Source organism: Passer domesticus, chromosome 4 (genome assembly GCF_036417665.1).
Source record: "Passer domesticus isolate bPasDom1 chromosome 4, bPasDom1.hap1, whole genome shotgun sequence".
Taxonomy (NCBI): Eukaryota; Metazoa; Chordata; class Aves; order Passeriformes; family Passeridae; genus Passer; species Passer domesticus.
In genome coordinates this window covers 78714909-78729062 of record NC_087477.1, presented here as the reverse complement: position 1 = coordinate 78729062, position 14154 = coordinate 78714909, and the positions used below count along the sequence as shown (strand labels likewise).

General features: G+C 44.2%; 1 protein-coding gene across 1 annotated transcript in view; it reads left to right on the top strand.

Annotated features, from left to right (window-relative positions):
* Nucleotides 1-622: 622 nt before the first annotated feature.
* Nucleotides 623-14154, top strand: part of EIF2AK3 (eukaryotic translation initiation factor 2 alpha kinase 3) — a 42538-nt gene continuing 29006 nt past the window's right edge. Inside the window, exons 1-2 of the mRNA XM_064419015.1 lie at nt 623-1013; nt 7544-7673. Coding sequence (XP_064275085.1) covers nt 751-1013; nt 7544-7673 — 393 coding nt within the window. The 5' untranslated portion in view covers nt 623-750. The remainder of the gene's footprint in view (nt 1014-7543; nt 7674-14154) is intronic.

The following is a 14154-nucleotide window of genomic DNA, read 5'->3' as shown; positions in this document are numbered from 1 at the left end:
GATTTCGCTACCAGGGCTGGGGTTACCTGCACCACCCACAACAGCCCGGGGGGCACACCGAATGGCAGAGTTAATTCGGCTGGACAGTGAGCTGGGCGAGCCCCAGGTGTGCCCGAACAGCCCCAGGGCGCCCCGCGCCGTGCCCGCCCTGCCCTCGGCGCCGCCGGGCGCGCGCTCCCTCACGGCCCGCTTCCCGCCCGACGCCTCCACTCCGCTCCGCGCTGGGGGGAGCCACTCTCCGCGCCCGCCTCCCCCCCCGCGCCGGGTGGTGCGCGCCGCTGGCCCCGCCCTGCCGGCGCCGAGGAACAGCCACGTCTCCAGCCCGGCCGAGGAAGGGGCGGGGCCGCGCCGCCCGCGCGCCGGCCGGCGGCCAATCGGCGAGCGGGCCGGTGAATCATGCGCTCGGCGATTGGCCGGCGCGGCGGTAGAGGAGGGGGAGAGAGCGGCGTGGCTCCGATTGGCCCGGCGGGCTCTGTTGACAAACATCCAGCGCCTCCCCGCCCCCCGCCGCCGGGCGCGCCAATCAGAAGGAAGCGGCGGGCTGAGCGGCGTGGCGGAGAACCAATGGGATGCGTGTCCGCCTCGCAGGGGCGGGCGCGCGCGGGGTGCCGGTACGTGGCGGGCGGGCGTGGCGCGGCGGGCAGAGCTGCGCGCGCGGCGGGCGCCCATTCTGTGGCGGCGACAGCGGCGACAGCGACAGCGGCGTTCATGTCCTAACGGGTGGCGGCGGCGGGCGAGCCGGGCCCCTCCATGCGGGGGCCGCGGGGCCGCAGCGCTCTGGCCGCCTTCGCGCTGCTGGTGCTGCTCGGGGTAGCGGCGGGCGGCCCGGAGCCGCCGCCGAGCGATGCCGCGGCTGTGGAGGCCGCGTTCGGGCTGGGGGCGGCCGCCGCTCCCGCCGCTCTGCCCGCCGGTTCCGCGGACGTGACAGTGGAGGACGATGAGGGCGGTGTGGCCCCTGCAGGGCCCGGAGAGCCGGACGCTGAGGGCAGCGGGGAGGCCCGGAGCGGCAGCAGGTGAGCGGGAGAGGGCGGTGACCGGGGTGGGGAGCACTGCCCGGGGCTGAGGGGGGGTTCAGTGCCCGGGAGAGAGTGCGAGGTCGGGGCTGGGTGGGGAGAGTGTCGGTGCCTGGGATGGCTGTCGGGGCTGGGGCTCCTCAGGGGGGTCGGGGGGTGGCTGCGGGTCAATGACAGCGTGGGGGTCGGTGTGGGGCGGCTGACGTGGGATCAGTGCCTGAGGAGTGCCGGGAATCAGCGTCTGGCTCTGCTTGGGGGGAGTATCAGTGATTGGGATGGGACCCCCAGTGTCTGGGACTGTTGAAGGGTGTTTGTGACTGGGGTGGGGGTCGGGGTGCCAGCGGGGCGGTGCTGGGGAGGGGGCTCGGCTCCGTGTGGGGCTCAGCGCCTCAGGGGAGAAGGGTGCCGTGCCCAGGGGTGCCATTGTGTCCAGGCTAGGAATCAGCAGCTGGGAGTGTTGGGGAGGGGGCAGTGCCTGGGAAAAGGGCTGCGGCGTCCCGGGGGTCGCCGTGTGTGGGGAAGGGACCGTGCAGGAGTGGCCTTGGACGGGAACAGCGCTGGGATGGGTCGGGAGTGCCGGAGGGGGAAGAGTTGAGCCTGTAGGGTGATCGCAGGTGGAATTGTGCTTGGGAAGCGGTGAAATAAGGGTGTCGGTGCGTGGGGCTGTACTGCAGGACACGCAGGGAAGTGTCCCAGGGCCGGAGGAGAGGTGCGGGGAGAAGGGGTGGGAGGGATGAGTCCCGTCCGTGCTGGGGCTGGATAGCGCTGCAGGGATGGACGGGCTGGAGCGAGGGGGAGGCATGGCAGCGAGGAAAAGGAACTTCGGGACCTCACCAGCGCTCAGGTGCTCGTTCTTCACGCCGCTGTTAGCAAGGAGAAAGCGTGTCTTAGTTCTCAAACAAACAAGCTGCCGGATGTCACGCTATGTGACATCTGGCCCCTCTGCCTACCCTGGCGATTCCGCGTCTCGATCCCTTCCTTGCCTTGGTCCCAGTTCTGTGCCTGCGGGAAGGAGACCCCAAAGCATCTGGAGTCTAAACTCCTCCCAGTACCCGCAGCTCACAGTTGTTCAGAGCACGCTGCCCTTTTCTGTCATCGTTTTGTTTTAAAGAAAATGCAGTTCCCCCTGAGTACTTAATTGTCTCTTAGCGCAGATCCTGGGGTGTGCCTGAGGGGAAGCCAAACATGCTAGGCAAATTGATGAACAAGTTTCATAATACAAGAAGGGGAAATAAAATTCTTAATAACTGCGTGTGGCAAGAAGCTCCGGCAAAGGGAAGACTTGGATGAATGACTCAAGTGCAGAAATGTTACTGAGCCGATTCCAGTCTGTTTCTGAATTGGCTGTTAAGGAACAGATGATAAGCCACAGCCTGAGTTTAAAGGAAGAACAGGATGACTAAATGCCTGCTGTATTTGAAAACATGAAAATGAATAGCCCAAAGCTTGTTCTTAGTATGCCCAAGCATTCACTTAAAACAAGAAACCGGCTGATAACTTGGCACCCTGTTTTCTTGGAGGACAGTCTTACCAGTTAGCAACAGGATCATTATTTTGTGTATCAGGTGATCAAAATACCACCTGGTTTATTGCAATTCTACTGTATTCAGTTTTTGATAGGAGCCTTGTTTATTTAGCCTAGGACATTTTTAAAAATATATTTTTTTGTTTGCCTCCTAGAGCTAAGTAGAATACACTAAAGATGTTCAATGTAGTAAATTAAGCCTGAGATTAAATGTAGCTGCTCTGTAATTGATTAGTATGTAGGAACAGATTTGCTGTCATCAAATAAAAATAGAATGGCTGCCTGGCCATGGTGTTTGTGTGCATTTATTTTTTTAATGTGTGTTTCTGAGATTTCCACTCATCTCAGCTAATTGTTCTTCAGCAATACACAGGCAATATCGAGGTCAATATAATCTGGGAAAAAAGAACAAAACCAAAACCCCAACTGTCTCTGCTGAAGGCAAATGAATATAATAATCTTGGTTTGAAGATTTTGTTTTTCTGAAAGAAAATAGGAAGGTTAGTGATTTACTGTGCTCTTTACATACAGACATGCAGGGTTTGCTGTTGGAATAGCTGCTTAGAGTTCAAGTTTAACAAGCAGCCATATCTGCAATGTCCCAATGAACTTCTGAGGGTTTGATGATTCTTTTAAACTGAAGCAGGAACAGTGGTACATGTACTACAGTGACGAGGAGTTCTGCTTTGTTTTTCTAACAAATAATGAATAAATGAAAAGTTTGGTGCAGTGGAAAGGTGTGGGTGAGCTAAAGAATTGTTCCTCCTGTGTCCTGTTTACAACTCCCCTTACTATCTTAGCCCTTTTGTTTGTGGGTAAATCATACATTCACTTCTTTCAGGTAGCTGTGCTCAGGCTTCTTGATCTCCCCAAGTGGGCTGTGATTATTGTGGGGTACTAGCAAGGGTTTCAAGGCCCAGGACTGGCCTTTTGTCAATTTATGTGGAAGTTTGCAGTAGATATTTTGCATAATTTAAAGGGGGGGACATTATCACTGCCCTGGAATAACAAGTTCCTGTCTGTGAGCAAAAGAGGATAAGAACTGGTAAGAAATCATTTTCATTCAGCCCTAGAGGCTGTTTTTAGATGGCTGGGGTCAGAGAAATGTGTCCAGATGTGCTTTCATAGTGACAAATAAAATCTCACTGCACAACATTAGCTTGTTCTCTGCCAGCTGCTGCAATTACTGATATCTTTGTGCTGCACGAACTGGCCCCTTGCTTTAGTCCTGCTGTTGGCCATCTGTAAGGGCCTGAAGGGATTTTCTTCTCCTCCATCACAATATATTCTGGACCAGCAGCTCAAGGCAAGGAGAAGTGCAGGTCTTCATTTTGCTGATGATTATTTTTCAAGTGATGGATCCCGGGATTTAAGTGACTGCCTAATTTTGAGTTATTTCTTTTTGTATCTTTTTTTTTTGTTGTTGTTCTGGTCCAGGCTTGTGGAGACTACTGAAATATAATTCTGTGGTATTGGTCATAGGTTTGGGTTTTTTTATTTTCTTTAGTATCCCTGTGATGTGATTCACTCCCTGGTATAGTCTGCAATTTACTGTCAACAAGTATTGACACAGCCTTGATGGTGTTTGTCTCTATCCTCCTCACTTCCTTGGTGTTACAGTTGGGACTTTTGACCTTGTGCTGGGTAATATTTTATGTTTTCCCTCCTCAGAAGGGAACCTGGCTTGGCAGTGTTCTCAGAAAACCTGTGTGTTCCTGGACGTTGGCATCTTTGGCCGAGGCAGTCTTTCAGCTGTACCCTAGTCAGGAAGTGATGTTAATAAAGCCAGCAATAAGGTGCTGGTTTTCAGAGAATAGGAGTTTATCAGGCCTAACCAAAATAGAAACTGAGCCAGGAGTTCCTTTTGCTTTCAGTTGGTCAATCAGTTGGCCCAAAGACACATCAAAAATACACTTTTACAGTTTAATGTAATGGAATGACAGGAATTGCAGCCCTGACATCTTGAGCCAGCAAAGGCTGACAAACAGGTGGCTGAAAGGACTCTGTTCTGGAACTGTGGCTGTATTCTTTCTTTTTGTGTTTCTAAGAATTTGATGTAAGACTTTCCATAATACACTGCAGTAAGCCCACGGTGGCACTGTGGGGTGACAAAAGGCACGTCACCTGCCTGTTTTTAAGCTCTGAAATATTTTCTTGCTTTGATCATAATGTATGAATTTAGTACTTGACTGGACTACCTGAGCAACAGAAAGATCTCTTGTCACCACTTGATGCTCCCAGTACACAAAGCTGCAAGCACTGGAATCTCACAGAGAAAGGGAAGGGAGAATCTGACAGTGAGAAAGTGTAATACCAGAGAGAGTGTTGGGCACAAATTTCAGCTCTCACACCAATTAGAGTTCAAGTGACAGGTTTTTAACTTATTCAGGTCCATCAGAGAAGAGGAGAACGGGTATTAAGATTTTAACTCATAGACAAACAGAGTAAGGAATGAAGGACTTTATCAGAAGAGTAAGGAGTTCTAGCTCTTTTTTCCTGGTATGTGGTATCACTGAAGAGCAAGATGAAGATGGAACCAGAAATGTGACTATTAGCTTCAGAATGAATCAGTTGTTTAAAAAGCAGAGAGAAATGGATGGTTTTTTTGCACCTAATTCCAGTTCTAAAGGTAGCCACGCCTAAGATTTAGATATAGCTGGGCTGGTTCTGTTCCTCTGTCTCATGAAGTGTGTGCTCAGTAGGTGAAACAAAGTCCATTCTCCAGCTGGGGACTAACCCCGAGTGCCACTGCACCCAAGAAAAGCCAGGATTTTTACAGTGTGCAGAAGTGGTTACTTAAACCAGTTCCTCCAAGCACTGCTTTGTGCTGCTGGCACAAAGGTTCCCCACACTCCCCTCCTCTTTCCTAATCAGCTAAACTTAAAACTGAAGTGTGGTTACAGCACCCTTTGGGTGGCTGGAGGTCAGGGTGCAGGTACAAATTCCAAAACCACCCTCTTGAGTGGTGGTGGAGAGCCTTAAATAGTGAGGTAACTCCTAGGGAAGCTTGAGGTTTGCATCTTGGATAATACAGAAACAAAGACATGAAACATTTGTTACTTGAGGGAGAAGTCAAAGAGGAAGAATTAAATAAAGGAAAACAATGGGAGCACATAGGAAGAAAACATTTCACAGTGTGATTTTAGGATTTGTCTTCTCTGCAGTATGGCTGCCAAAATTCCCTTCATTCTAGCTGTATTTTACCTCTTTTTATAACCTAGCTGTCAGGAGGATCAACATAAAATTTAAGTAGACCCACTTGGAATAATATTTTCTTATGCAATGCTAGAGGGTTTCAGATAAATTAGTTTACCATAAAGCAAACAGATTGTGTTAAATATGTGTCCAAGGCCTTTAGTGTGTGAGCACTTGTTTACAGTACTTGAAAATAGTCAATCTCCTGCAATCTGGTTTATTATTAACCCAGTCTACATTTCTGTGCAGTTGAAAAAAGCGTTTGTAATCAGCTTATAAAAACTTATGTCTTCTACTGTGCAAATATTTGCACAATTGGTATTTTTCTAACAGTTTCTTAAACTTTTGGAGGAATGTGATGCTTGGCCACCTTCAGAAGTAGGAGCTGCTATGGCATTTTTGGAACAGGTTAAAGATCTCTTTTATTTTTCTCTTTATTAGTAGTGTAGTGCTGTAAGCATTATAAAATCCTGTAAATTGTGTGGGTTACTTTAACATGTGAAATGGCCATGTTTTACATGACCTCTGTTAGAGGTGATGTCATGGGCCACTCTCCCTGAACATGTTTTTAGATCATGATTTCAGTTTTTCCCTCCCCATCATTTCTTCCCTAAATTCCCTGTTACTCCACCATTAACTTGGACAAGTGAATATATTTGGCCAGAGTTCTACACAATAATTTATTGTCCCTTATTGTTTAAAGTAAAGATTAATATACATGTCTGTGTGTGCACTACCAGCCCCCTGCCCTTTCACCCTCACTGAAACTGGTTAATCTCCCCATGACTTTATTTGCACAGTTCCTTATTCTCATTGAAATCAGTGACTACAAAGGTCCTTCTGGGTCACTAGATCCAGCCCCCCTCGGTGCAAGCAGCCTGTGAAGTGATGGAGTTCTACTCCCTGTGCCTTTGAAGATTGGTGAGCTGCTGCAAGCCAAACTGACAACACAATCTCAGCCTTTTCAGGTCAGAGAGAAACGATCTTCAAGGGAAAAAAAAGGCCCTTCAGAAATGCCTTGTCAGTGCTTTGTCTCTGATGTGTTGTTTATTTTGTTTGTTTGTTTATTTTAATGCTGGCGCTCTAGCCCAACCAGAAATGCTTATTCTAATTGTATGGCTCTGTAAGAAACAAGATTTACTGAAACTGAGGAGCTTCAGGCACTGTGAAAATCTGCAGCCAGCCTGCCATGGCCCTGTATCCCCAGACATCAGGCTACTTAAAGCCTAAGATGAAAAACCCAGTTTAGTTTCTTTGTGTTGAAGGTTGTTTGTAGTGGCCTGTGTATGCCTTTGGAGGGACTTGTTTTATTCAGAGACTTAGAAAATATCCCAGAAATTTGCTATTTAATCCAAAATCATTGAAAACTTCGCTGCAATTTAATACTTCTTGCATCTTGGTTGGCTGGGTTAATAGCTTCAGGTTTAGGTTGTTTTGAAAGGATGTATTAAAGCTCAGTTTGGAAGGGACTGGAAGAAGTGGGATCCATACTGTTTGTATAAATATCTCCAAAACCATGATCTCATTCAGTATTGTTGTGGTAACATCTGCATGCAAGAGCAAAAAGTCAACTGCCTTCCCCTGAATCTGAACTCTGAAAGTGTCTTACAACATGGAAATTAGTTTCTGACATCCAGCCAGAGACTTCAGCTCTTCTACTGTATTGTTGGTCTGGTAGAGATACCCAGCTGAATTGCTTTTCTGCAGAATATAGAGACTTGACTTAAGGGTAGGAGTTGGATTTTACTGAGCATAAAAGGCAGCTAATAGGGGAAGTCCAGTTCTGACTGTGAATGTTTCCATCTTGCAGATCTCTGGTAATTATCAGTACTTTGGATGGACGAATTGCTGCACTGGATCCAGAAAACAGTGGGAGAAAACAGTGGGATCTGGATGTGGGATCAGGTTCTCTTGTGTCATCCAGCCTCAGTAAACCAGAGGTAAGGCTTAATTTCTTTCCTGACTAAATATTTTTAAATGGAGTTGTCTGTAATAAAAGGAATGCAGCTTCCTCCCTGTTTGGTAGATGTTAAATAATGGAGAAAACACTTAGAAAACTTTGTCAGTACTATTCTAAACTTTTGGTTTTGAGTGCTTACATCATGTTGCCATTTCAAACTGGAGTGTGTCAGCACTTCAGCCTTGGGGTTGACGTATTTGATAACCATCAAACTAGATGATGTAACTGAGTTGGGGAATTGTGTGTAATTGCTGAATAAAAACAAGTTACTTGTAATTTCAAGCAAATGAAAGGATCATCTGCCTCGTATTACTAGACTATGTCTTGGCAAGTACTGGCTTTTTTTTTCCCTCTAGAAAAGCAAAAGTCCTTGTGACTTAATAAATGAACAAAGGATTGTTTTGGGTGTTTTGTACTAGATAAGCAGGCTGCCTGTGAAATAGAATGTGTTAGCAATTAAACAGAGTGCTGAAGGTCACCCTGAAGAACTGAATGGTAGAGGGTTGCATCACTTCTTGCTGATGAACTGTAAGAAGAAAATGTTGAGTTCAGTTTCTTTGATTGGTGCTATTGGCCACCATCAGTTTCAATGAACTAGGCTAAAAATTAGTAGGAGTTTTTTTTCCTTTTTTTTCCTTTTCCTGCACTGGGGAGATCTCTGATTCATTCTCTCCTAGAATTAGGAGGAATAAAAACCCCAGCAAAGAGGTAATTTGGGGTGATAACACACCACAGAAGTACACAGTCCTTCCCTGCCAGGGATGGTTGGATTTGATGACCAGTCCTGTATCATGCTTTTGCACAGTGAGCTTCAGAGAATGAAAGTTGAGTTCAGGATTATTCAGACTGCATGACTTTCCTGCTTGTGGTTCTTTGTTGCTATCTGTGGACATGACCTTTGTTTTGGTGTAAAGAAGGCAAAGGAAAGATGTGGTCTGTTGCTGTGGGAGTGTAAGTATGAGAGCTGCTAATGAGTATCTCAGGTTGCAGAAGTAATATGAATGTTTACTCAAGTTCCTTTGTTTCTGAGACAGAATTTTATTTATGGGTGCAGCTTTGTGAGATTTGTTCACGTGTATTTTTGTGGTTTAGAAAAAACACTGTAGGAAATAAGAACTTTCCCCCCAAAATATGTTCAAAAGCACTGAATTGGTTAAGAGCATTGAAAAGAATACAGGAGAACTGTAAAGAGCTCTGTGAGGTGGAAGATGTCAGTAATTGTGTGATCATTCACAAATGTTCTCAGCAGTAGATACATAAAATACTGGTCTGTTACCTGTTGCTGCAAATAGTTTCTGATGACCACATAACAACAGAACCAGTGGTTATGAAAAGCACACATTTGAAATCTGTGCAAATATAACTTTGTTTTTTTCACTACAAGTTAAGTCACAAGCCCAGGCTTTTAAAGATTTTGAGAGTGCAAGCATTTCTAATGATAGAAGTGTTTTTGCAAATAAGATTTTGTCACTCAACTGTCTGTCCAGGGTTTTGATATTTTTCCAATATGGTACGACTGTAAAAATGAAAGGTTGGGGTTTAGACAACAAAAATTGTAGTTTATCCATGTGGTGTTTAATTCCCTTCTGGGATTACAAGTCAGTAGGTTGTGGCAGTCATAAAAATACATTTTTAAAGAGCTTTTGTTATGGATAGAGGAAGTTGGACTTTCAGATGGGCTTTCAAATAGTTTCATTTCTACAGCTGTGGCCAAAGACACTCAGGGATTTCGGCAGTTAAGATGCAGAGCCTACAAGATAACAGCTTCTAAAAGGCCAAAATGACCTTTTCCTTACAAAATTAGTTATGTGTTATGAATATGGGCCTTTTTAGACTTCTTACTGTCATGTAAACAAATGCTGTTAAGACAGAATTTAACAAGAAACATGATGAAAAGTGATGAATACTCTGAATAAACTGCATTTAAATGTTTAATCTGCTGTCAGTAATCAGCTGAAAGACTTCATGCAGTGAATCTATATACCTACTTGAGAAATTCACCTCATTAAAATTGCTGGAAAATTCTGGTTTGGGTCAAAATACTGACGTGGGCATGTGACCTGTTGAGTTTTATTCTCTCAGACTGAGTCTTGAGGCTTTTCCTTCCTCTTCAGCATTTTTGAAGCAGCAAAGGTTTCTGTGCTAGCAACCACAGTGTTCATAATAAAGCAGTAACATTATGTAAGCTGTTAAATTACATCTTCTTGCAAGAAATGGCAGATGAGAAACTTTGTTACAGTGACAAAGATTTGTGTTCTTTCAGAGCAAGGAAGGTGTGCTGCTGGGTTTTAATTGTTTTGATGAGGGTTTTTTTAAACTATCTCAAGTGTGACTATAATGAACTGTAGTTCCAAGTCCTGGTGCAAAAGCATGAATTTAATTTCCAAATGCCTTTTAAGAATAGACTTTAGATCTTCAAACTTTCAGTGTTTAACAGAGCTGTAGTTAACTTCCTTTACCTAACTATAAAATGTCAACCTGGCTGTCTGGAGCTCATGTGTTAATTAGGAAAGTGAGGCAGTGAAATTTCAAATGTTCCAGCAGCTCTGTCAAACGCTTCAGATCTTGAAACTACTGCTTAAGACACTGACAAGTGAGATGTTCATCATTTGTCATGTGAACCAGATCAATTAGAAAGGAAAGGCTGCTGAAGTATTAATTGTGTGTCTGGGTAGCTAAAATGCTAAAATTCTTTCCTTGTCTCTAAGCTCCAACATAAACAAATCATGGTTGGGGTGCCAGTGCTGAAAAGTTGACTCTGCAGTTCATTCTCATGTGTGTGAGAATTTAAAAACTGTTTCCCTATCCATTGTTTTAAAATGGAAAACCTTTCTCTATAAAAGCCTGGTTACAACTCCAAGTGTTCCTGTTACCTGCACATAAGGATTGCCTGATTAAATTCACAGTAAAGTCATTGAATCACAACTTTTCCAAAAGGGAGCTTAATTTTAATAAAAACACTTTGCTCTTTAAAATTTGGGTTTGTAATTAATACACTGTCCATACTTAGAAAAGAATACTTCTGGGAGAAGCAGCATATTGAAATAATGATGCTTAATTATAGTGAGAGAACTGCTTCAGAAGCAGTGGGAAAGGTTCATAGCACGTAGTTTGCTGATGAGGGTGATTAATTCTTTTACCTGCAAGCTTTATACTAAATTACTTAATGGGCACCAATCAGAGTTGTTTCAGTGCTCTGGGCAGAGGCTACGCTGGGATGGACTTGATAAAAGTACCTGGTAGGCTTGGGCTGTTACAGACTAATCCCTAAGTAAGCATCTTATTTCCTTATTTGAGACGTTAAAGATCATGGGACAAAATCAGTTTCAGCTCACAAGGCTGGCATTTATAGCAGAGTAAACATACCACTGTATCCTGGAAAAATGGAATAATGTGATTATGCCATGTCACCAAATCTGTCAACATCCTTATTCCAATAAAGACTCTCATGACCTTTGTATTTCATTATGTGTATGTATGTATATAGAGATATATAAACATAAATATATATTTTTATTGTGATAGCCACATAAAATTATCTTTTCTACAAACTTAGACATCTGTGTCATCTTTTTTGGACATAGAACTGGCATATTTTTTATGGCATAGCCTAGTATTATGGGTTTTTTTCTCCAGAGAAATCTGAAGAGGTGAGGAAGTTTTATACTGAAGTCATCTGAAAACTCACTGCATTGCTCATGAAGTGAACCCATAGAGACTTTGAGGAGATTGTTCCTTTTTTGCTTAGAGCAGTGAGGTGGAAAAGGATTTTGAAATCTCACAAAACTCCACTAGTGACTGCATTTAATGTACAGTATGAGTGTATCTTCTTTCTTTCCCCCTCCCTTTATCTGCATCATTAACTCTTCCAAATTTTCAGTGCTTTGGTTTCCCAAAAGAAATACAGAATTCTGCTGTGAGGTGTCCAGACACCTGGGACTCACTTCAAGGTACTGACTTGCCTGCACGTTGCTGCACTTTGGATAAGGCAACCTCTGTGCCCAGACAAGCCAGAAAAAAGCCCAGATCTGTTTTGGGTTGCTTTGGGAACACAGGAGGAAACTCAGCAATTCCCATCCTTTGACCTCTTACACTCTGGAATATAAGAAAATAAAAAATCCACACTGAAGTGGGTCAGGGCAAGGCAAGAGGTCAAAATGCCCTTTGAGGGCCTTGAATTGTGAATTCTTATGTGCCCTCCCAGAGGTTCAGGGAGGGTAAATAATTTAAGTGTCTTTGAAAGAATTAGGAAAGTTTCACCAACCACTTAGGGCAGTATTTTATTAGTTTGAATAAAACTTGTGTTTGTTTGGCTCATGGCTTTCTATTATAGTTATTTTTTGGTTGAGTCACCGTCTGTAAATACCATCCAAGGAAAAGCTGATAGTGTTTGTGTTGGATATGGGTGGGGAACACTTAAGACTGTCAGACACTTGAGTGTTTTCACTGAAGAGGTTATTATAGCAGCTGTTAAATGCAGTGATGAATATTAGGAATTTATATTAATCCTTCATAAAATTGTTCTGATTCTGCTAACATTCACTGGCCAAACAAAAAAGAGATGCTTCTGAGAAAATGTCTTTGTTCTGAATTCTGCTTTAAAATGAATGCCTCTGTCTAGTTCACTGTTAGTAATTTTAACTCTTAATCTTGGATGCATCTTAAAGCATCTGGAATGGGACAGCCAGCAACAGAAACAATCTTTCCTGCTTAGCACTTGGAACAGTCTCCGTGCTCCATCCAGGCAGCTCACAGGAGAGTCAGACTTTCATGTACATACAACAGCAGGTTGGTTCTCTGAGGTGTTTGACTGGGTACAAAAGGTTTTTAAAGGACAGTTTCACTCAACAAAGAAGAAAATTTGTAAAATTACTTTCTGGCTATAATACGTTCTGAGCAGATTTAAAGCACTGAATTGCCACTCTTCTCAAGCAGGCAGAGTGTAAATCAGTGGTCTGGTTATTGAGGTGACTAACCTGGGGAAAATGTGTTTCCTTGTAGGTAAACTGGTATCATTTTAGTTGTCTGGAAGAGTATTCTAGTGTCCTGTAGTGACCTTTATTTTTGTGTACTACTGAGATGTGTAGAACCACCAGATGCTTACATAGTTGGAGGTGTCATTCCTGCAGAGAAAGACTGGCATATCAGCTGGTTCTCAGTCACACAGGTTTTCTATAACAGACATGAAATTAAACTGTGCTAAATGAAATACAAGATGTGGGGATTGATAACAGTCGTTTTGTTGTTGAAGGTTGGAGGTGACCAGTTTAAAACTGAGAAAACTGTGTACGAAGATATCCCGTGACAGGGAATCAGCTGCCATCTCCATTCCACTGCAGGGAAAGGAAATGTGATTCCGTGTTGCCTGCGGGTAGAGAGAGACAGATTAGTGTCTTAAATGGTCCTGGAAATGCTCATAATGAATAAGAAGTGAGTGTCCAGAATTGTACTTCAAAGGAAGATAAATTCTAATTGCAATTGAGGGAGAGGAGGCTTATTAGGGCCGTCAAGGGGAGTGGAGCCTGTCTTTTGCAGGAAGAGAATGGATGTGACTACTCTTTAACTGCATGGATATATCAGCATTCCTGATGGCACAAATGGTTCTTTTCAGTTCTGTTGCTGTGCATGAAGAGGTGGCAGGCCTGGGAAACTTCACTAGAGAGACCTGTGGATTTCTGAGTACAGATTTTTGTTGCTTTCTTGATGAAACTAAAACATAATTTACACTTTTCCTGAAAATAAACCTCTAATGTTGTTTAGTGAACAAAAAGTCATGTGCAAAAGACTAATTGTTTTAAAGTACCCTGATAGCTGGAAGCTGTGCTTTTGTAGGAAACACACCCAACTTTTTAGTAGGAGATGGTAAACTTGAGGAAAAGGGGAATTGCTGACTGCTGCCTGAGGTGAGGTGGTGGTCAGTGTGATGCAGCACCATCATACCATTATCACAAGTAGGGCTGTTGCTTAGGCAAGTGATGTTATGTATTTATCCAAACTGCCTATCTTCAGTCCTCTTAGTTTGGTGTCCTGTTCAGTTAAAAAACCCAAAAAACTTCTGTCGCTGCAGCTTGGTGGCTGCCTTGCTGACACGTGGAGTTAGCACCCAAAGCCCTGGGGAAGTGCTGACACGTGTCCTTTCACTGCTCTAAGGACACGTTGGAGGATGACAGCTTCCTTTAGGGGACACATGAGCAGCTACAGAACAGGATATTGTGGCTTGTGTGATACCAGAGCTCTGAGAGCAGTGCTCAGGTGATGCTGTGCCTTGAGCAGAGCCAGGAACGTTCTTCAGTCACTCTGTGTATGACCAGCTTTCATCTCATGCTCCAGCCATAGTCAAAATGCTCCAGATATTGGAAAGGCTTTTTACCATCCCCATTGTCTCTGTTTTTTTTATTCTCTTTATAGTAGAATCACAGAATGGTTTAGGTTGGGATACACCTCTAAGATTACAGAATTAC